The 21,956-nt window shown below is 61.1% G+C and overlaps 3 protein-coding genes across 4 annotated transcripts; 2 read left to right on the top strand and 1 right to left on the bottom strand.

Annotated features, from left to right (window-relative positions):
* Positions 1-287: 287 nt before the first annotated feature.
* On the bottom strand, positions 288-11,963 carry EZH1 (enhancer of zeste 1 polycomb repressive complex 2 subunit). The gene is made up of 20 exons (XM_068167083.1): positions 11,931-11,963; positions 11,289-11,409; positions 10,606-10,734; positions 10,195-10,314; positions 9,801-9,921; positions 9,491-9,664; positions 8,636-8,738; positions 8,260-8,423; positions 7,397-7,488; positions 6,514-6,694; positions 5,539-5,735; positions 5,070-5,161; positions 4,488-4,528; positions 4,259-4,384; positions 3,508-3,686; positions 3,196-3,291; positions 2,810-2,891; positions 2,598-2,678; positions 2,144-2,228; positions 288-2,027 (listed from the first exon to the last, which is right to left on the bottom strand). Exons 1-20 carry the CDS (start codon positions 11,939-11,941, stop codon positions 1,967-1,969), a joined length of 2,256 nt encoding a protein of 751 aa, XP_068023184.1. The 5' UTR covers positions 11,942-11,963; the 3' UTR covers positions 288-1,966.
* A 1,596-nt stretch (positions 11,964-13,559) lies between these two features.
* On the top strand, positions 13,560-16,577 carry RAMP2 (receptor activity modifying protein 2). 2 transcript variants are annotated; one of them, XM_068167085.1, is made up of 5 exons: positions 13,560-13,676; positions 14,312-14,390; positions 15,195-15,311; positions 15,641-15,743; positions 16,136-16,577. In XM_068167085.1, the coding sequence occupies exons 2-5, from the start codon at positions 14,330-14,332 to the stop codon at positions 16,389-16,391; spliced, it is 537 nt and encodes a 178-aa protein (XP_068023186.1). In that variant the 5' UTR covers positions 13,560-13,676; positions 14,312-14,329; the 3' UTR covers positions 16,392-16,577. The 2 variants fall into 2 exon arrangements, with proteins under 2 accessions (XP_068023186.1, XP_068023185.1); XM_068167084.1 differs by having other exon boundaries at positions 14,241-14,390.
* A 273-nt stretch (positions 16,578-16,850) lies between these two features.
* On the top strand, positions 16,851-19,578 carry VPS25 (vacuolar protein sorting 25 homolog). The gene is made up of 6 exons (XM_068166977.1): positions 16,851-16,939; positions 17,098-17,243; positions 17,341-17,394; positions 17,740-17,828; positions 18,325-18,400; positions 18,921-19,578. Exons 1-6 carry the CDS (start codon positions 16,893-16,895, stop codon positions 19,031-19,033), a joined length of 525 nt encoding a protein of 174 aa, XP_068023078.1. The 5' UTR covers positions 16,851-16,892; the 3' UTR covers positions 19,034-19,578.
* The last annotated feature ends 2,378 nt before the right edge of the window (positions 19,579-21,956 follow it).

Below are 21,956 nucleotides of genomic sequence, written 5' to 3'. Positions count from 1 at the left end.
ATCCCAGTCTGGAGCGGGACGCAGAGGCAGGGCTGGAGGCAGCGCTGGATGCAGCAGGCAGCTGAGTTGCAGCGGTGCTCGTACGCGCACACACCACCTGCTGCTCGCTGCACTGCACGCCTCTATCCCCTCCCAGCGTGCAGCCAGTGCTGGTTCGGGCGGCTCCTGAGCCTGGCTGCGCTGCGGGGTGCCGATGGCCATGGAGGGAGCAGCTAGGCAGAGGACAAGCAGGGAAGGGCCGCTGCCACCTGCTCCCTGTGGTCACAGAGGTCATCAAGCCCGGGGAGGATATTTGCTACCACTTTATTATGACAAAGGCTACAAGCCACAGTATTTGTAAAGTGCATTTTCACCATCACCGAACCACAGACACAAGCCTGGCATAGTGCAGATATGGCCAAAGTGGCAGAGGACACTGAGCTGAGAGCAGGCTGGGGCAAGCCAGGTGCCAGGGAGCAGGGCTCAGGCAGGTGCTGGGGTTGTAAGTGCTGCTCCAGACCCCCAAGCCCCAGGACGGAGTCACAGACAGCAGGAAGGATGAGAGGACGGCGAAAGGCATGGCGCAGGACTGTGCCAGGGAGGGCAGGGCAGACCCAGCACCTCTCTACATTCAAGGACCACAGGGCTAGGCCAGGGCACTGCTCACCTCTGTGCAATGCCCCTAAACACTGCCCCCCCCTGCACACCACACAGGGCCCAGCTGCTGGCCAACCAGGATCAGTTTAAAGTGCTTCTGTTTCTTTTTGCATGGAGTGCTAAGGCCGAACCTCACCCTGCCAGAGAGCTCTCCCCCTTTATCTCCAGGGCCAGCATCAGAATCTCCATGGCAGTTTTCTGAGGAGCCTTCCCTGGGTCCCCACAGGCAGCAGCAGCAGCTCTGCTGTGCCCTGTCCAAACCTTGGCACAACACCATCCCCATGGTCCTGTGCAAGGAAAGGCTCTTGCCCCATGGGTACCCACTCTGCTGGCTCCTGTAGTCTTCAGTACCTCCTACAAGGGACTGTCCTGACAGAGGAGGATGGAGGTGACCACTCCTGCTAGTGCCTGGTGGGAAGCAGAAGGTAGCCAAGATCTAGCTCCTGCTCTGGGTGCAGCCCTAGCCACACAAGGGGAGTTCCCCAGGCCACAGCCCCAAAACTGTCCAGCAGAAGCATCCAGGCTGCAGCCCCAGAAGGGCCACACAGCTGCACAGCCACCCCACAGCCCCGAGAGACGTCACAGGCCGGAGGGACCTCCTCAGGCTCTCGAGGTCCTGCTGCCTCCACTCCTCTTGTGCCCCACAACATCATCTGTAAGCAGCTCAGTGATGTCCCTACCCAAAGTGACTTTGCATAGTGCTGCTCTCCCCTCCTCAGGCATCGTGCCAGGCCAGCCATGGCCAGGCTATCTCCCTCCCCCAGCCAGCTGGGGCAGAGAGGAAATGGCCTCAATGAAGCAGCCTGGGGCCCAAGGACCCCTGCATCCACATCTCTATGGCTTCCAACCCTTTCACCATCCTTATCAACAGGACAGGACAGACAGCAGGAGGTAACACCCAAGGCCAGGGGACAGGGCTGGAGGGGACCACCAGCCCCTCTGCCGCAGCCATGCCCCACGGTCTTGGTGCATTTTTGTTCTTCCAGCAATCAGGAGACAATGGAGGAGACTAAGCATTTGTGTCTGACTGTCTCTCCTCCTGCACCACAGCTTTCCTCCAGCCCCAGCTGCCTTGGCCCATAGGCTCCAGCCCAGGAGACTGCCTGCAGTACAGCACTTCTGAGCTTGCCCTCCCTGGGCTGGCAGAGGTGCCACCCTGGCAGCAGCCACTCACACTCCTGCCCCAGGCCTCTCTCTGGGCATCTGGAGGGACAGCAGCACTTGTGACACACACAGCAAGAGGACAGCAGCAGTCACGGCAGCATGAAGCAAACCTGGCGTCACTAACAAGGTGCAGCAGTGAGGAGTGCTGAGCCGCCCCCCATGGAGCCTAGATGATGTCTGTCTCCCTCTCTATGCCAACGTACTTCAGGGCATCTGCCTGGCTGTACCTACAAGAGAGGGGCACCATGGCTGCTGGAATGACCTCCTGAGCTCCCCACAAACGTCTGCACAGGCAGTGGGGTCTGCCCTGTGCCCCAGGCCCAGCTGGCTGCTCCCTGCATACCTGTAGTCAAAGAAGAGCTCCTCCCCAGCCTGGATGGCTCTCTTGGCAAAGATCCCTATCCGGTGGTCTCCATTCACCATCACCACTGCGACCAGAGAAACAACACCAGAGCTGTACAGCTCTGACTCAGGCCAGGTCTCACAGCATGTTTGCTCTGCCTGAGCACCCCCAGGGGGTACCTGAGGCCCTGCCCAGCAGGAGGGGGTGCTCCCCAGGGAACCCCAGCTGCCCTCCAGCAGCTGTCCCTCCTCGCAAGGGCAGGGTCACCGCAGTGCTGAGTGAGACCCTCAGCAGCAAGGGCAGGATTTGCTGCAGAGAGGAGGCTCTGGCCAGGACTTTGAAGTTCTGCTGTTCCCACAGGCTCAGAGAGCTCAGGAAATCTCTCACAGTCCCAGAGCTGAGCAGGACCCCAGAGCCACCCCTGGCTGAGGCCTGCCTGGGCAGGGCACCTCACCTTTGGCGTAGCAGTTGGGGTTCACCGAGTGGTTGGCAAAGCGGATCTTGTTTCCCTTGCGTGTGGCATCAACCACAAAATCTATTGAAACAAAGGAGAAAGGTAGGGTGTAAGGCCAGGCCTGTGGCTCCAGGGGCCTGAGGCCACCCACCTGGCCACCAGCCCACCACCAAGGCCCAGTCTCCCCCCGCCACAGAGCTGCAGGCAATCACCATTGTTGAGGTTGAAGAGGAAGCTGGACATGTACTTGTCATAGACCTTCCCCCGCCGGTCAGCCTCGTCCTGCGAGATCAGCTGGAGGGAGAAGGCCATGAGGCACGTGGGGCCAGCAGCAGCTCGCCCAGCCCCTGCCCTCCTGCCCCACAAGAGCTCCTCAGGACTCCCAGGGAAGGAGCAGAGATGAGAGCTGGGCTCCCAGGGAGCAGCATGCACACAACACTGTGTGCACAGTGGAGGGCCTAGAGGTACCCAGGTGGGTCCCAAAATGCAGCCTTCCAAGCATGCAGCAGCAGTGCAGGCAGGGCACTGACCCCACCACTGCAGCATGGGCAGGGCACTGATGTCACCACTGCAGTGCTGGCACAGGCAGGGCACTGACCTCACCACAGTACTCGGAGATGAACTCATTCTTCTGCACGGACTCCTTGATGAAGGTGCCCCAGCCAGCAACATCCGACGGCGCCAGCAACAGATGCTGGAGCCAAGGTGGAAGGGAAGAGGTCATGGTCAGCAGGCCCACAGCCTCCCAACATAGCCTGGGCACGGGCAGAGCCAAGGGCAGCAGAGCAGAGCCACCCACCCTTAGGTTGGGTAGTGCCTGGGCACAGTCATGCAGCTGCCGGTGCCTCCCCACTCCTCCTGCAGCAGGAGCTGTTTGCTGGCTGCCCCCGAGCCCAGTCACTCTCAGTACCTTTTTGAGGCCACGCTGGATGCTGCAGTTCTTGCAGGACACCACTTTGCAGTCCCAGTGCTCCGAGGCACCGCAGGTGAGGCAGAGGTCTGGGTCACACTCGCGCACGGCCAGGTAGCAGGGGCACTGCTTGGTGTTGCACTGCGTCTTGCAGCGGCAGCCCGGGAAGCGGTTCTGACCTGCAGCAGCACGGCCCAGGGCTCAGCACCACCAGGGTTTGCAGGGGACAGGGGAGCCATGCAGTGCCCTGGCCCTTCCAAGGCTCCTCCTGTGCCAAGTTTCCTCTCTGGACAGGCACAGGACAGAGCCTGTCTGTGAGCGAGGCCACGCTGCCTGCTCACCAGCCTGCTGCCAAAGGGAAGGTGCAAGATGCCTTTGGGCTGGCAAAGAGTTCTATGTCCATCCTGCTCTGGGCAGCAGACAGAAGCCCCCAGGCCACCTTGCTGCCTCCTGAAGTCACCAGGACACACACCAAGACATGGTGAGAGGGGCAGCATGGGCACCCTGGAGCTGCAATGACCCCAGAGGCATCACCCGTGGTTGCTGATGCTGGATGCAGACACATGGATGAGCATCCAGCTCATGTCCCAGCTGCCCACAGGCAGCATGCAGCAGGCTCCCTGTGGACTTTACTGACTGCTACGCTGCAGCTGCACAGGGCAGCGAGTGCAAGAATAAAGCAGCGAACCCCAGCCCTGCACTCTCCCCTGGTGGCTGCTTTCCCACCCCAGAGCCCCAGGTTGCTCCTTACAGTCTGGGTTGCACTGGCAGAACTTCTCACAGAAATTCTGGGTCATGATGCAAGGGCAGGAGCTGTCACAGGGGTGCTCGGGGTGGTCGCAGGGCTGGTAGTTGTACACCTGGGTAGGTGAATTGTCTGCAACAGGAGAAGTGCCTGAGGTAGGAGCTGCACACTGCAGAGGTTTAACAGCAGCAGGCCCAGGGCTCTGGAGCTGGAAACGTGCTAACTCCCTGAGTACCTTTCTTCAGCTGAATCTTCCTGCAGTGTGCAGCCCACAGCCTGGAAGAGAAGCAGGGAGGGTCAGAGGGGACGTGAGCCTGGCCAGGAAGAGCTGCCCAGATGGCTCAGCAGCACCAAGCAGTGCAGCAGGAGATGGCTGATGCCAGGCTGCCTGGCAGCAGCATGAATTAATAACCAGCAGCTCTAGAGCAGGGGAAGGCAAAATGAAGCAGCTACAGCAGAAGTTATTTAAGGCAACTGCTAGAGCCAGACTAATGCTGGGCACACTGGGATCAGCACACAAGCAGTAGGTTACAAGGCAGGGAGCTGAGCCCAAGGCTGCACTGAGTATGGAGACAGCAGCACCAGCCCTGCTGTAGGCATGGGACCTCTGCTCGGGGCTGAGCCCAGATGCAGGAGTGCAGAGCTGCAGAGCCACTGCAGTGGGGGCCAGGCCAGGGGGCAGCCCCCAGCCAGCAGCTCCATGCGACAGCAGGATGTGCGCAGATGGGAGCCAGATGGGGATTACCAGGGATGTGCAGGCACACAGCAGTGGACCAGGTGGCATCTAAAGAACCAAGCAGGGCTGTCCAGCACTTGCCTGTGCTTCCTTTTCTTCTTCTGGGACGGATTCATTAACTCATTGGTTGGCAGCTTGGTTATGAGAGACTCCTTGACAGCAAACTGAAAGACCTGTGGGGAACAGGGCCAGGGCAGAGCCCAGCTCACTGCACTCAGGCTGCCTTTGTCTCAAGCACCAATAGAGTGCAGCAAGCACACAAGGGGGTCCCAGTCCCGGAGCCAGTATGCAGGCAGCTCTGCTCCCAGTTTCACTGGCCACACGTGCCAAGTGCAGCTGCCCTGCCAGTGTGCCCAGCCCCAGACCAGGCACTGGAGGCAGATGGGGAGCTGGCTCTGCAGAGCAGCACCCCTGCAAAGTGACACCAGCCCCAGAAGGGCTGAGGCAAGGCACTCCCCGAGGCAGAGAAAACAACAGACAAGCAGCAGCCAAAGCCCTGCTCCTGCCCCCAGGCTGGGCACTGCAGGGCCTGCCCTCACCAGGCACCCACCTGCTTGCAGGTCTTGGTGCCCAGCAGCCTGGCAATGGAGCAGAAGTTGTTGAAGTAGGTCCCATGGAAGACACGGAAGAGAGACTCCTCAGCGCCTGTCCACTCAACCGGCTCCTGTGGAGTCTCCACCGTGAACAGCTGGGAGGAGGCTGGGATCAGCTTCTGCTTGGTGGGGGTCTGGCAGCGGGAGTTTGCCTCTGGCAGGGAAGGCAGGGTCAGGCCAAACACAGCACCTACACATCACAGCTTCCAAGGGCAGAGGGCCCCTGCAGTGCCTGACACCTCACCCCCTCCCAGCAGCCCCACACTGTGCTCCTGCCCCAGGCTTCTGCCTCCAGTCAGACAGCCCAGTGCTGGTACCAGCTGGGGTGGCAGGACCAAAGCCCCTCTGCCACCTGTGCACAGCTGGCCCAGGGCTGAGCTCCACAGCCAGCACCAGAGAGGCCTGAGGATGAGGGACACCCCAGCCAGGCACAGGGGAGCCCTCAGCCTGCCAGGAGCTCACGCTGCCCTGGCCAACACCACTGCCCCCAGCATGGCAGGAGGAAGCTCACAGTTCTTCTGTAGCATCAAGGAAGAACTCGTCCCTGGCAGGTCCATGACAAGCCCCAACCTCAAGAGCTCCCTGCCCACTGTTCTGTGCCACAGCAGGGGCTGGCACTGCCCAGGCACTTTCCTGGCACAGAGGCAGGCAAGGTGCCCAGAGCTGAGGGCTCTTGGATTTGCAGGTCCCAGCAAAGCTCTCTCTTTGCCTGGCAACATTCCTCCTTCCCGGGAGAGGGCAGAGAAACACAGCAGGGCAGGGCCTCGTGTCCCTCGTGTTTGTTTAAGCCCAGCTGGGGACACCAACTCTGCCAACCCCAACTCCACAGCCCTGCGTGGGAGCAGAGGGGAGTCAGGGAGAGCCCCGGCTGCAGGCTGCCACTGTCCTCACCCCGCTGGAGGGCACGGGGTGTCTCTAGCCTGGCACCGTACCCGAGGAGCTGGAGGCCCACTCGTTGCCCGTGTCGCGGTCGCTGTCGCCCTCCCTCGTCTCCGCCGCGCCGGACGCTGCGGTGCTGGAGCAGGAAGCTGCCACCAGGTGGTGCCTGCGGCGGCGCCGCCCGGAGCACTTGGACCGGGGGTTGTGCAGTGCAGCGAACTCCTTGGCCCCTTCCTGCAGCCAGAGCAGAACACAGCACGGGTGGCAGACGACCAGGAACACAGAAAGGCTTCTCCACAGGCCCTAGGACAAGTCCTGCCCTGCCACCTCCAGGACAGGGTGGAAGATCCACCACGTGTGGTCTCTCCATCAACCACTCAGGCCCTGCCCACTGCCCATGCCATACATTCCTGCTTTGCTTCCTTTGGCATCACTGTCCAGTTGGAAGAGGCTCCCTGAAGCTGGCACTGCAGTTTGCTCCCCTGTCTTGTGCCCTGGCAACAAAGTTCTCTTGGCCCTGCCTCTGCTGCAGTCTCACAGCTCCCCAGGGCACACTCAGCTGACCACCCCCCAGCACACCCTGCCCCCTGCAGCCAGCTCTCACCCTGCTGCACTACCCAAGGACCATCTTTAACACAGTTACAGCCTTCCCCAGGAATGCTGCATTCCCTCCCCAGCACTTTAAACCGGGCTCCATTCTTCAAACACTGCTCTGACTGCAGAGCAATAATCTGTCATGACCCTGTGCTGGCTGTGAGATCAGTCTTGGTTGGAGATCTGCTAAAATAGGCATCTGAAGGTCTGCACTGGGATCTCTGCTCCCCTGGATCTGGTGGCAATCAGAACTAATCCTGAAAATTCATCAGAGTGGTGATCTGGACCCAGAGCTCTACAGAGCCAGGTGGTGGTGGCAGAGGCAGTGCCGCTGGGACCTACCAGCCAGAGGAAGCAGTCGGCGCCGCACGGCTCAGGCTCGATCTTGGTCTCTCTGTTCTTTCGTTTGTAGACGTTGGGAGTGGCGTGAAAAGCTGAAAGAGGAACAAGTTATCTTTACTGTTACGTCCCCCAGGAGCCTCCCCCCGTGCTGCAAGGAGCAGGGGCAGCAGGAGCTCAGCGAAGGGCAGCAGGGCCCTGATGCGGGCAGCAAGTGCCTGGCAGCGGGGAGCAGTGTGCAGGACCTGGCCCATGGCAGGACTCAGCAACAATGGCAGAACGCTGGGGAGGCCATAAAGAGATACCCTGCTTCCAGACTGAAACAAAACCACCACATGGCCTTAATATCATATCTTTTAATAAATAATTCACTGGGGTGAGTCCTGTGGCTTCCCAAAGAAACCCTCAGGCCTGGGAAGCAGCAGCTCCCACAGCTAACCAGGGTCCAAAAGGCTTTTGCTGCACAAACAGCAGCAGCCTGACTAAGATGAAGCTGTATGTTCCAGTGAGGCAACAAAACACAGGGGCATGTCCGGGCTTTGGAGTGGAACATTCATGCCTCTCCCTGACGAGCTTCTGCAAAGCAAGAGCCTGATGGTGGCAGGGTGCTGGCACAGCCTGCCAGGAGCCTCACGCACGGCGTGCTGGACAGCAGTGAGCAAGGGCACGGCCACGCAGGTCACTCTCCTGCCCGTTGGAGGGGAGAGAGGAAGCCACCTCTGCAGAAGGCTTCTGTGCCCCTGCCAGCTGCCACGGCCCTGCGGCAGACTCCAGGGAGGCAGCACCCTCTAAGAGCGCAGCTCGGGCACTGGGCACGGAGCACATGGGAGAGGGAAGGGCTGCAGGGAGGTCTGCGGAGCACTTACGGTGCAGGAAGCAGTCATACTTGAAGCAGCGCCGGCAGAACAGGGTGTGGAAGGAGTGCAGGGACTGCTCCCGCTGCACCGACTTGGCGCAGGGGCCGTCGATGTTGGGCGTGCACTGCGGTGGCAGCACGTTGGGGTCGGACACCTCTGTCAGCTCCCGGTACCTGTTGGGACACACACAGCACCCACGCGGGGTGGGTCCCTGAGCGGGGATGCGGCACCTGGCCGGCAGGACCCTGGCAACAGCACCTTGGGGCTGAAGTTTCTGACTCTAGACCTGCTCTGCTGATGGTGCTCAGAGCACAGCGCTGCTCCCTGAAACCCAGAGCCCAGCTGCTGCTAGGAAAGCCACCAGAAACTTGGGCAGAGTCTCTACCTCTCCTTCATGTCGTCAGGGAAGCCATACTCAGGGAACATGGATGAGATGGCAGTGAAGATCATGTCGTTTGGAAACCTCTTCTTGGAGCACTTCTTAGTACCTGAGGGAGGGAGAGGCAGAACTCAGCACCCCTCCTTCCACAGAGCCACTCCAGCAGCGTGCAGGACTGGATCTGAAGATTGGGGCTGGATTTTAAAGGGCAGCAATGTGGCCCACACAGAAGAGAGAAAGCTCTCTCCCTGTGCCTGCTGAGCAGCACAGGGCATGGGTGGGAGCTCTGACCACACCTCCAGGGCCATCCCTGCTCGTTCTCACTCGGGGCTGCCGGTGACGCTCTACATGCGCACAAGACTCTGCGGTCTGTGACACCCACACGCAGCAAAGACCAAGCACTGCCAGTCAGCATTCCTAAGGTCACACAGGACACGGGAAAGTGCCACAAACCAGGGCATCCCCCATGCAACAGGAACTCCAAGTGCCACAGGAGAGGGGGATGGAGACTACTACAAGGAGAATGGGGCTGGAAGGCATCCAAGAGGTTTGCCTCTGCCTGACAGCAAAATCAGACCTCACTGACAGGCACTTGTCAGAGCAGCACTTCAAGACCTCAGGTAACAGCCCAGCACTTGGCTCATTTACCATGGAAAGCTCTCCCAGATGACTCATCCACAGGGGACAGTGAGAATGAACAATGTCCCCTCTGCTTTTCACCACCTACCAGACCTTGCCAGGCTGGTCACTGCCCTCAGCAACACAACCAGAAGCAATGGCAGGAGATCTGTGCCCAGCTAAGTGGGCAGGACAGGGTGGAAATGTGAGCAACACAGATGCAACTCCTGTGGCCAAACTCACCTTCCACTGCAATTCTCTTTCTTTTCCTTGTGATGGGCAGCTCCTCTTTTCCATCCTCCTGTTTAACCTCAGAATCGTTGTGTCCTTCCTCTTCCTCGTCCGAGTACTGATTCAGGGCATTCACCAGCTCCAGGAACACAGCATCACTGATGAGGACTGACCCTGAAATCATTTCTAAAACACAGAGATGTCAGCCAGTTTCTGGGACTGCCACCACCATCCACACTCCCCAGGTGGGAAATCACACCACACACACACAGAGCACTCTGAGCAACCAGAACCTTCTCTCTGCTTTGTTGGACCACGTTACCTTCCTCTCCATGCACCTTCCCATCATAGTTGTTAATCAGTTCTTCAATGAAAGTTTCATCTTCTTCCTTCACCTCGTCCCCCATATAAGGAATATTGCACAGCACAGTCTCATCCTCCACCTGGAAGAAACCCAACAGGCCTCAGGATGCTGGCGAGGGCCCAGGGCAGCTCCTGCTCGTTGACCCACAGGCAGCACAGAGCCAAGCCCAGCCTCAGATGTCACAACACCAACATCTCATCACTATCCCACGCCAGCAGCACAACTCTGACCCCTGAAAGTGCAATTTGTGCTAGAGAAGAGCAGCAGCGTCTCCGAGGCTCGGAGGAACACACTGCTAAGAACAACAAACAGCTGCGTAGCAAACGACACCAGCCAGAGCCCTCCTACGTACCATGAAGTTCTGCTGGAGAGGGGACCAGGAGTACATAATGGGCACCAGTGCCACTGTGTTCAGGGTCCTCATGTACAATGTCTGGCTTGGGAACCCTGGGAAAATGCTCTCCACGGTGCACTGGAATAGAGTACAGAGAGGACAGTGAGGAAACCACCCCAGGGGTAGTCGCAACCAGGGGGAAATCACAAACACAGCGAAGTCCTGTGTCCCCTCTCGGGGACTCTGCCACAGGAAAAGCCTCTGGGGTCTGAGTTTTGTCCCATTTCTGCAGCCCAGGAGAGTAGGAGGCACTGCCTGGCACTGACAAAGGACAGCACACACAAAAATGGACCTCACATCCTCACAGCTCCCTGCAAAGCCCTGGCTCTAGCCCTTCCTGCCGCTGCTGTGCACTTTTCCTGCCCAGACCTGCTTCAAGAAGGGGTGCCCGCTGACTGGCTTCATCACTTGCACTGGCTGGACTCGAAGCTTCTTCCAGTCTTCATTCAGCAGCTGAGTCTTTTCATGAACCTTTGCAAAGTTGGCCACAAACAGAGCCTGGAACGAGACAAAGCAGCACTCGAGATTTAACAGATCCCACTCTGAGAACACCAAAACCCTCCTGGGAGGTTGTTTCGAGTACCACAATGCATGCAGGGCAGAGCACTTCAAGTGCTTGATGCTCATTAGAAGGATTTCTAATTAAATTCAGTCTCAGTACAAAACTGTGCTGAAAATGTGTCCAACAGCCAGCAGCTCCTGACAATGCCTGATCCCAGCTGACCTCTTCCAAACCCCTGCCTGCCAAGGAGCACAGTGCCAGAGTCAGTGACCTGGACCCACCAGCACCAAGGGGGCCAGGCAGGGAAAGAACAAGTGGAAAGGACTCCTCTTGCTGCAGCTACCCCAGCACTTCGGCAAGGGACAGGGCAGACACAGCGTGAGGAGCAGCATCTCCTGCAGCTCACCCAGGCTGAACTCAAACACAGCTGAGCAATTCCCAAAGCACAGCTCAGCCACTCGCAGAAACTCCCAGCCGACAGCTGCCAGCTCCATCAGAGCCTTCAGGACACCGAGACTCCCCAGCTGGGGCTGGCAGGTCCTGTCCTCACCTTGGCTCCCATGTTCGCCTGGAACCTCTTGAGCTGCCGCAGCCGCATGTACTCAGACTTGACTTTTCTCTTCCAGTACATGATGCACTTGGACGTGGCAGGAGTGGCCATCTCCATTTTTCTACAAGTACATAAAGTACAAATACCTCAGAACGGAGACTCCAGTCCCGACAGTCCCTGGGGATTTACAGGCACCAGGGCTAAACAACTGCGCGAACACGCGTCCGTACTGTACGGGACAGCCCCGGCACCGAGCGCACCGAGAAGCCCGGGGAGCTGGAAGACACCGTCCGCGGCGTGCCCGGGACCCGGCCGCTCCCGCCCCGCCAAGCCCCGCGACCCCACCGCGGGCAGCGCCCAGGAGCAGACCGTGATGGTACCGGGAGCTCCCGGCAGGGCCCGAGCGCAGCCGCACGGCTGGCACGGCGACAGCACGGAGCACCGGCTCCTACCGGGGGCTGCAGCCCGGCTGCGCCGCTGACGCGCACCGGAGCGGGCCGGGGCCAACCGAAGCCGGGGAGCAGGGTAGAAGGGTCCTAGCCCAGCCACCCCGCACAACTGCAGCCGCCCCTGGCCCCAGCCGCTGCCGCGGCAACCCTACCGCCCCCCAGGGGCTGCCCCAGCCCCCCGCCCCGCACTCACTCCTCGGCCATCGCGGGAGGCCGCGCGCCCCTGCGCCACTGCGCCTGCGCCGCCTCGCGCCCGCCCCGCCCCGCCCCCGCCGGTACCGGCACCGGCCGGGACCTCACGACGCTGCCCCGCCGGGGCGAGCGGGCGTCGGGCAGCGCTGGGCCTGGACTCGAGCCAGCAGGACTCGGGTAGATTCGTTTCAGCCCAGTGAACTCCCGCACCGGCTGCGGAGAACGAGCCCGGTGCCCAGCCCGCCCCGATGCCCGCCCATACTCGGGTGCACCCGGCCCCGTCTCCCCGCGGGCTCTCCCCAGCCCGTTCCGGTCCTGCTGCGGGCACAGGCGGGTCCCACGGGAAGCGCATGGTGGGGTTGTTGCCCCTCACCACCCCGGTGCTGCCGCCTTCCAGGCCTGGGGGAGACCGACCCGCCGGTGCCGCGTTCCCCGCAGAGCCGTCCCATAGGCCGTTGCGAGACGATGGCGGAGTCGGGCCCCGCGGGCAGGCGGGCCCCGAGTTCCTGCGGTGGCGCCGGGCAGGAAGCGGCCTTCCTGCTCCGGGGGCCCAGTCGGCGGGGAGCGGGCGGTGTCGGGTCCTGTCCTGGAGAGAGCCCCGTCTTTCACCGCAGGCACCGCCGGTCAGGGACTGAGGGCTGTCCCGAGGCGGCGGTTCCATTCCACTGAGCGGTCGGGGGGCCGGGTGTGACTGCTGGGGACGAACAGGGCTGGCTCATGCCCTCAGCCCACTCGGGCCCGTATCTGACGCCTTCGGGGCTTCGCTGAGTCAGCCGGGGCGAGGGCTCAGCGTCCTCCCGATCTCCTCGGGCACTGGCTCGGGCAGCGCTAGGTCGGGCTGGGCACCGGGATAAATCCCCGGGCGCAGCCCCAGCCTGTCCGCAGCGATTTCGGCGGCAGGAGGATGCTCGTCGGGGTGCGGATGCTTTGCTGCTTGCTCCTCCGTCTGCTCCCGCGGGGTGAGAGCAGTTTAGACCCTCGGCCGGGGGTCTGCACGGAGACATCCCTGAGTTCGGGCACAGTGAGTCCTCAGAGAGGGTCCAGAACCTGTTTCTCTGTCCTGCTTGGTCGTAGCTCCCTAGCCCTTCCTGCGCTCAAGGCTCCAGATGCCCGAGTCTGCCCCGGGTGGAGGAGCATTAGGATCATGACACTGTACGGGCCAAGCACCTTCCTCAGCACCCCGGGGCGGGGGCTGGCAGGGAGTACTGGCCACACCAGGCTGGTGGCCTTGGCAGGTAACCACTGTCCTGTCCTTGCCCATCCTGTCCCTGCCTGTCCCTGCGGATGCCCCAGGAGGAGCCACTCTGAAATCATTGGGTGTCTCCCTGGCAGAGGCTCCCACCGCCTTGCCAGAGACTCCACCAAAGAGCCGGACCGGGGGCTCTGACCCTGCAGCCCCCAGAACGCCAGAACCTGATGGCTTCCAGATGTGGCCACTCGCCCATGAAGGGTCCCACAGTGCCCTGGAGTCGCAGCTGCCGCAGCCAGGGAAGCTCTGTCGGACGTGTCCCGGCAGCGGGAAACCGGCAAGGTCGTTTTTCCGCAGTAGGGAGGGTCCCTTCGAGCTGGACTTCACCCCACCCCGGTTCACGCTCTGCACAGGCCGTTAAAGGGGAAGTGCTGGGCTCGTACTGTGCCTGGACCGGAGGTGCACTGAGCTCACCCGGCCTCAGCTTGGTCCTCGGGCATAAAAACCACAGACCCGTGGGGCTGAGGTGGTCCTCGGTGGGGGCGTGCAGACCCACAGGTAGGATTTGTGCCAGGAGCGAGAGGCTTCAGCAGAGACGGGAGGCTGCCAGCTGGGCAGTGCAGGAGGAGGGCATCAGGGCTGACGACTGGCAGCGCCGGCCAAGGCTCCCGACCTCCCTGCCTGTCGGCCTTGCACCCGCGGGTGGGTCACACCACTGCCCTCCGGTCCTTGTCACCGGCCGTGGGGCAGGTGCCGGGGGGGGACCTACACGCCGTGGTGTGGGGACCGTGGGCTCCCGCCGCCCCCGCGCCGGGCGGCAGCGCTTGTCCGGGGACATTACGCTTCCCCGTCCACTCCCCTCGGCTCCGGGCTGCCTGCCCTCCACGCAGGAGACGAGGGATTTCACAACCCAGCCCAGACAGGATTAAAGAGAAATACACAAGTAAACAAATAGCGGCCTCGTAAAACTGGACGTGCTGTGCGGGGAGCGGAGCCTCCGGGTGAGGTGCGGGATGCCCGGGCAGCGGGGCGCGGGAGCTATGCCCGCGGGGGCCGGGGTCCCGCCCGGAGAGCCGCTTTAAACCGCGCTGAGCAATCTCATTTTTCACGCGTCTCCTGTAGTCAAACTGCCCCTGTCAGAGGAAAGGAGTTGCTTCCTGTTATTCCCATTGAAATACTTGTCCGGTCCTTAGCCGGCAGGATTCCGCAGGATGGCACCGTGCGCGCAGGCGGGCTCCGGCCGCCTCTCCCGAGGGCTGCTGCTGCTCTGGGGTAAGTGCGCGGGGGGCAGCCCCGGGGCCGCGGCTGCCGGTGGCGGGAGGCTCCGTGCCTGGCACCACCCCTAACACACAGCCGCCCTCCTGTGCATGGGGCCCGGGGCCGGGGTCTTGGTTCAGCCCAGCCCGGCACGGCGCCAGCCTGGCATGGCTGTGCCAGAGCTCTGCACGAGCAGTCCAGGCAGGGCCCACCCGGGTTGTTCACCGTGCCACTGGCATCTCTGCCCTGTGTTGCAGACCCTCAAACAAGGGTAGAAGATAGACGGGGCGGTTTCCTTGGGCCATGGGGGCTTCAGTGGCTCTGGCAGCGGGCAAATGGTTGGTGGGACAGAGGAGGCACATACCCCGTGCCCACGGAGGGCTGTGCTGGGTGTGTGACAGATGGTGGGCAGAGGGGCTCTCTGGCAGTGCTGTGCCATGCCCAGTGCTTCCTCTTCCTGCCCCAGCCCTTTGTGGTGGTGGCCATGCAGCTGCCCAGGGAGCTGGGGTGGGGGTGGGGGCAGCCTCTGCTGGCTCCCTAAAGCTTAGGGGCACAGCTTGTCCCCATGCTGTGACCCACAGCCCAGGGCTCGCAGCCCCCAGACAGTCCCTCCAACACCTTGGGCAGCTGCCAACAGCCTATCTGGCCCCATCCCCATAGCTCCTGCCTGGGGTCCAGGCAGCACAATTCCTGCACCCTGACTGCTGGATCCATCACCTCCTAGGGACACCTAAAACCATTTCTCTCCCACAGACCCCAGCCTCTGCAGAGGCCTGGCCAGTGCCCACCCCTGCTGACCCTGTTCCCTCCCCTCCCCAGCACTCCTGGGGACTGGGCTCTGCCACACAGGTGCCAACGTGGAGGGCTTCAGCCAGGATGCCAGTACGAGTCCTCCCGTGGCTGTATTCAACTGGACAGTGACTGCCCAGCTCGTGGGTAAGTGCTGGGGCTTCATGAGGGCCAGGCAGTGCTGTGGGGCTGACAATGCCCTGCCAGCACCAGATCTGCCCTGCAGGGTGACTCCCCCTTTTTCCTGGCTGTGTGCTCTCTGTCCATCCCCCAAGTAGCCAGCCTGTGCCACAGAGCCTTCCCTGGCACTGGCCACAGTGGGGGCATCTGGCAGCAGGCTGCCCTCCTGCTGTGCTCCTGGGCATCTCCTCCTCAGAGATGCTGTGGGGTCTGGCCCCACACTGTGCCTGTGTTCTCCCCACTGGCCTGAGCTGAGCACGGGTGTGGTGCCAGCTCTCAGCACTGTTGCCCTGCAGAGGAGATGTACACCAACATGACATACAAGTGCTGGGAGTACTTTGTTGACATGATGAGGAACGTGACAGCGGCGGAGCTGTGCGAATGGAAGGTCATCAGCAGGTATGGGGCAGTGGGACAGCCAGAGCACTCCTGGGCAGCACTGTAGGGGCACGGTGGGCAGGAGCTCTGACTGGCACTGGGGAAGCCACATATGGGGACTCTTTGGTGGGGCATTCTGTCCTCTGTCCCTGGGCCATGCAAGCAGAGCAGCTCCCAAGGTAGCAGAAAGGGTTTGCTGGGGGGCAGAGGCCTTGGGCAGAGCTCCAGCTTGGGCAGTCACCAGTCCCCAGCTTGAAGGACCCAGAATCATGGAGCTGGCTGGGGCAGGCCAAGCCCTCGGCAGTCTAAGAGGTGCTGCTAGGATGAGAGAGGCCTGGGGCCACCCGAGTGTCTGTGGCTCTGGTGCCCCACAGCCACCCTGTGCCCCTGCACATGCCTGTTCGTGTCCCTAGGCCCTACAGCTTTCTGCAGCACTGCCTGGAGGGCTGGGCCGACGACCTGCACTATGGCTACCCCAATGCGCTGGCCGAGCAGTACATCTTCCAGAGCCACCATCGCTACTTCCACAACTGCAGCCTGCAGCACCAGGTCTACTTCGACCCGCCCGAGGACGTGCTTCTGGCCATGATCATCGCCCCCATCTGCCTCATCCCCTTCCTGGTCACCCTGGTCATCTGGCGCAGCAAGGACGGCAAGGCGCAGCCGTAACGCTGCTGCCCGGGCACCCGCGGCTGCTGCCGGCACAGCGGGTCCTGCGCCCGGGCGCTGCCTCACCGGCCCCGAGCCCCGGGACCACCGGGCACCCTGGGGGGCTCTCGACATCAGCTCCCGGGTTCTGCTGTGGCTTTGGCAGCTCAGACCTCCCCCGCTGGGGATTAAATGCTTCCAAACCCCGCTTGGCGCTGGTTCTTCTGCCCTCGCTTCCTTCCGTTCCCGCCACCGCCCCCGAGCCCTACTCCCGCTGCCAGTAGCGCCCCGGCATGGCCTCGGGGCGGCACCGGGCGCGGCGGGAGCCCCGCACGGCTCCGCGGGCAACGCGCCCAGCCGGGCACCGGAACGGGACGGCGGGCAACCAGCAAGCACCGGGCCGGGCGGGGCTCCGCAGGGGCGGGACCGAGCAGGGGCGGGGCCTGGCGGGGGCCCGGGGCGGGCGGGCCGGAAGCGGGGTGGGAGGGCCGGGAAGCGGCGGCGGCGATTCCGGTGGCGGCGATGAGCTTCGCGTGGCCCTGGCAGTACAGCTTCCCTCCCTTCTTCACGTGAGCGCGGGGCGGCACCGGCACCGGGCGGGAGGGGGGAGCGGGGGCCGGGCGGGGGAGCCGGGGCCGGGCGCCGGGGCACGGGGGAAGGGGCGGGGCGGGGTGGGGCGGGGCCGGCTGTGCCCGGTCGCGGCCCGGCGCTGAGCGGAGCCCCGCAGGCTGCAGCCCAACGGCGAGACGCGGCAGAAGCAGCTCTCGGCCTGGTGCGCGCTGGCGCTCGCCTACAGCCAGCAGCAGCGGCTGCCGGCCATGACGGTGCGGGAGGCCCAGGACAGTCCTCTCTTCGCCAACCACCGCCTGCAGCGTATCCTTTGGGGCCCGGCCCCGCTGCCCCGTGCCCCGCCTGCCGCCGCCTCCCGCCGCCTCCCGCCCTCGGTGACTGCTCCTTAACACGCGCCCAGGGAAGCTCCCGCTGGAGTCCATCCAGGTGGTGCTGGAGGAGCTCCGCAAGAACGGTGGGTGCCGTCTGTCCTTCCGTCCATCCGTCTGCTCCGGCCAGTGCCCGACCCTCAGCTAGCAGGGCAGGAGGGATGGGAGACACCGGCCAGGGTCGGTGCCGCTGCCTGGAGCTGCCTTCCCTGCGCTCTAGGGGCGGGTTAAGCCGGGGTGGGAGAGGGGGAGGGAGTCGAAAGGGGAATGCTTTCGGTACCCCTGGGGACACTCAGCAAGTTGGGGTGAGAAGCTGCACGGTGAGGCCCAGGAGCTACCTGTGGGCATAAAAATGTGTCACGAGATCTGCAAGTATGATCACTGCTGTAGACCTGTGCTGTGATTAAATACCTTTTCCCTGTTGATTTTAGGGAATCTGGAATGGTTAGATAAGAACAAAACCAGTTTTCTGATCATGTGGAGGAGACCTGAAGAGTGGGGGAAACTCATCTATCAGTGGGTGAGAACTTGGGAGCAGCCTTGCTTACAGCTCAGGCTTCACCTGTCCAGCAGGATTGGTGCTGTTGGTTCTGATCCTGACAAAAGACCACTGCAGTATTTTTCTCTTGTTCCCTCGCTGCTTTTACCTTTCCTCTTCCATTTCTCTCTGTTGCAGAGAAGTGTAGAGATGTTAACAGCTTTTAATTCCTGTAAGGTGCAGCTGGAGCAGAGGATGTGGTCTCCTGCTCTGCTGCAGGTGGCTGTAGTGAGGACAGAGCAGTGCTGCCTTCGGCTGGCACAGTCCTTGTTGTAAACACGTGGGCAGAAAGGGGCTGGGGAAGGAACCCTCTGAGTTTCTTTGGGCATCGTTTTCTGACTCTCCACTATCCCAGAGTGTTTCTGGAGTGTGGTTGCTTGCTGGGTGCTGTCTGCTTGCACTGAGCTGTGTGAGTGGTGGTGCCCAGGGCACGAAACCGCAGGACTGAGGTTTGCCATTGCTGCCTTTCTGCCTGCAGGTGCTGAAGAACGGTTTGACCAACTCTGTGTTCACGCTGTATGAGCTGGTCAGTGGAGACGACACAGAGAACGAAGGTAACATCACCCCTGGGGCTCTGCAGCAGGCTGTCAGAGCATGCTTGGCCCGAGCCAGGCTCAGCCCGTGTGTTGTGCCTCACGTCTGGAAGTGGCCTGCAGAAGCTCACAGTGCTCACTGCTGCCAGACACCTTGGAAGGGTTTTTTTAAGGCTTTGCATCAAATCTTCCTTTGTTATCTCTCTTTGTGTCTCAAACCTCCTTGCACCACGCAAGTTCCCCCAGTGCTTTGTCTGGCGTGAGGCAGAGTGTTTTGGTTTTGTGCCCATCTTCTGTGCTGCCTTTGAAATTGCTGTGACTGCTTCCCTTCTGGCTGTGACCTTCAGGCTGTGTTTCTGGCACAGCAGCATAGGGATGAGTTCATTATTGTGGCCACAGCTCTGGGTTTGCCATGGTGTTGTGGTGGCAGAGTCGGAAACCTGCTCTTCAGAGCTGCCTGCTCTGCTGCCACCACTGCCTGAACTTTGGGAGCCTGTTTGTGATTTTTCTCTTATTGATGGGGATCTCTGCTCTTCCCTAGAGTTCCACGGCTTGGATGAGACCATGCTGCTCCGTGCCCTTCAAGCCTTGCAGCAAGAGCACAAGGCTGAAATTATCACACTGGATGACGGCCGAGGCGTCAAGTTCTTCTGATCAGAGTCCCTTCTCCTCTCCCCCAGCTGCTGAAGCAGTTCTTGCTGCGAAGGCTCACCTCCTGGCCAGGCTTCAAGCTGTGACTGCAAAGCAGCCACACATTCGGGGGGGTTCCTGGGGTAAGGAGAATCCATGAAGCCTTCCCAAAATGTGACTTGTTAGGAACATCCAGAGGTCATCCATCTGTCTTCTCTCCCTGTTGATTGTGTTTGGAAGGCTAAAGCTGCTCGAGGCAGCTCTGAGAGGCACCATCCAGAAGTAAAAAGTTGTGACTGCTGCTGCCAGTCACCATCCCTGTGAGGGCCACAGGGCAACCTCTCAGCAGCTGGTTGAGCTGGGCCCCAGCAGGCTCCTCCTTTCCTCCTGCCTGCTGTGGCTTTGGCACCCAGCGTCTGCAGCGTGGGCAGGCAGGTGGAAGGCAGCACCGGGCTCGCTGTGGCTGCTGAGCTGTGGCAGATCCCAGGGTCAGGGATGCAGAGCTGCACAGCAGGGCAGGTGGATGCTAGGAATCACTTTGGAGTAATTAAAGCAAGAGCTGTGTTGCAGAGCAGCCTGCCTGTTCCCATCCATCCGTGGTTTTTCAAACCAGCAGTGTGCCACATTCCTGCCCCTCAGCCATGGCTCCTTGCTGCACCCAGGGGATCATGGCAGTGTGCTCAGAGCTGGGGGGTTCCTGCTGAGCCGCTCCCTGAGCAGGACACAGGCACCACAAATGCTTCTTTTCACACAGCAGAGCTGTGGAGCAAGAGGGGCTTTGCAGCCTGGCTTCAGGGCATTGTGCACTTCCATTTTCCACAGACAGCCCACTGACAGCCCACAGGCTCTGGGCAGCAGCAGCTGGCAGAGGCTTCCATTTAAGTTTTCAGGTTCTCAGCACTGGTCACTAAGTGCCCAGAAAACTTGTCAGGAACCACAGCCTGGGGGCATTCTTTGCCCTCTCAATCCGTGCCTGCTGGCTGGGAGGCCCTGCTGGGACAGACCACACTCCCCTTTCCCACTTTGCCTGAGCATTCAGCCTGTTGCAGGCAGAGGTGGGGTCCTGCTGGGACAACTCATGATGAGGTTGAGTGGTGTTGTTCTCAGGATCTAGCAGAGCAGGTGTGCCTGCTGCCCAGCACGTTGTGCTTGCACCCAGTCCATGCTGAACAGATCCTCCTGCCCTTGGGGGTGACCTGGCACTGGTTCAGCTGCAGTGCTGCTGACAGCTGCTGTCAACAGTAGGCAATGGTCAAGATGTTGGAGTCCAGGCTGAGTTTGTGGCACCTGGAGATGAGGAGATTTCCTTTTTGGAGCAGGAGCCCTTTGACCTGAGCTCGGTGGGATGTGCTGGCTTGATCTGAGCACATCCCTGGAGCTGGAGCTGAGGGCTGGTGCCCAGGGCTCTCTGTGCTGGTGCAGCAGTGCTGCTGTGCTGGACAAAGGCACTGGTGGCACTTGTGCCTAGTCACTGACAGGCTGAGCCATTGCAGTCTCCAGTCCTTCCTGGACACCACTATCCCTACGAGCACTGGGATGTCTTACATGAGCCAAGGGGCTGGCACAACCTGTGGTAAGTGTAGCAGCCCTGAGCATGCCAGCCTGCTCCCTCTGGAGCTGCAGGGGCAGTCTGGGCTGGTTTCACTGGCCCTGCTCTGGTGTGTTCTAGCAGCCCGGGCTCAGTCCCCACCCAAGTCGTGGGGTTTGAGGGCAGAGGTTGGATGTGGCAGCCCTGGGGTGAGGGGTGCTAGTGATGCAGAGGTGGCTTGGTGGCAGCTTCCCTGTGCTTGCTGCCAGTCGCATCTGCAGAAGGGAAAGCTGTGCCATGCCGTGTGCTGGGAGCTCCACAGCATGTTTTGGCAGAGGCAGTGCCTGTGTCTCTGCAGCTGGCACAGGCTCTGCTCAAACCGGGGCTCACTGGTTGGATGAGGAACCTCCCTCTGTGTTTCCAGCCAGGAAAGTCTCTGCAGGAGTTGTCCACCACCAGTCTCTGCCCTGGGCTTGTTTTGATGTCCAAGATCTGACTCTTCCTGCCACCCAAGGGACTCCTTCCCACTCTGGCTGCTGTGTCTTCCCCTCCTGCTGCTGTCACACCCCAGCAGTGAGCTGTGCTCTGTGCTGGCTGTTCTGTGCCTGATGGCAGCTGGGTTTGATCCCAAAGAGCAAGGCTCCAGCAGGCAGCCCCAGGATGTTTGTGCTCGGTGCTCTCTGTGCGTGGTGCCGACCTCCCTGCGCTGTGTTCCGAGCTGTGTGCTGTAACCTGCCTGTCCTTGAGGCAAGGCTGTGTTCTTAATTAAGCTTGTTCCCTCCTTAGGAAATGGCTGATGTGACATCAGATAAGCCTAAACCCAGCCTTTTTCTTTCCAAGGTGCTCCTGGCAGCCATTCTCTGCCCTTTTTTTTAGCTTCCTACTTAGTTGCTTACTTAGTCACAGGAGAGAAGAGTTTGTCCTCCTGAGGCAGAAGGGACATGGTGTAAAATGCCTTTTTCCATGCCCTCCCAGATGGTTATGAAAGGTCACATCCAGCCATGCCTGTGAGGTCCTCATGGGACCAAGTTCCTACACTGGGCACTATGTCAGCACTGCAGCAGTGAGGTGCCCACAGATGCTGCCAGTGATTGCCTGGGGTCATGGGACAGGCCCTGGGGCTGGAGCTGCTGCCCTGGAGGGATGGAGCTCCTCCTCCCTGGCTGTTCCCTCTGTGGGGGATGCTGGTAATGTGTAGCTCATGGCAATATAAGCTCTTGCCTGCAGGTGAAGCAGAGCCTTTTAACTGTCCTCTGAAACTGGCTTCCTTATCTTTATTCAGCACAATATTCCTTATATTTATTCACTATTTCATGATGTAGTCATGGGGTTGGGACCCCAGAGCCAGCTCAGAGCTGATGTGAAGTTGCCCTGCTGTGGAAGTGCACCAGTGAGCGGCTGGGATGGGGGAGATGTAAT

The sequence above is a fragment of the Melanerpes formicivorus genome, unplaced genomic scaffold (genome assembly GCF_026170545.1).
Source record: "Melanerpes formicivorus ecotype bairdi unplaced genomic scaffold, bMelFor1.0.p_v2 SCAF_112, whole genome shotgun sequence".
In the NCBI taxonomy this organism is placed as follows: domain Eukaryota; kingdom Metazoa; phylum Chordata; class Aves; order Piciformes; family Picidae; genus Melanerpes; species Melanerpes formicivorus.
The sequence above is the reverse complement of the archived record's forward strand: the minus strand, read 5'-3'. Positions and strand labels throughout refer to the sequence as shown.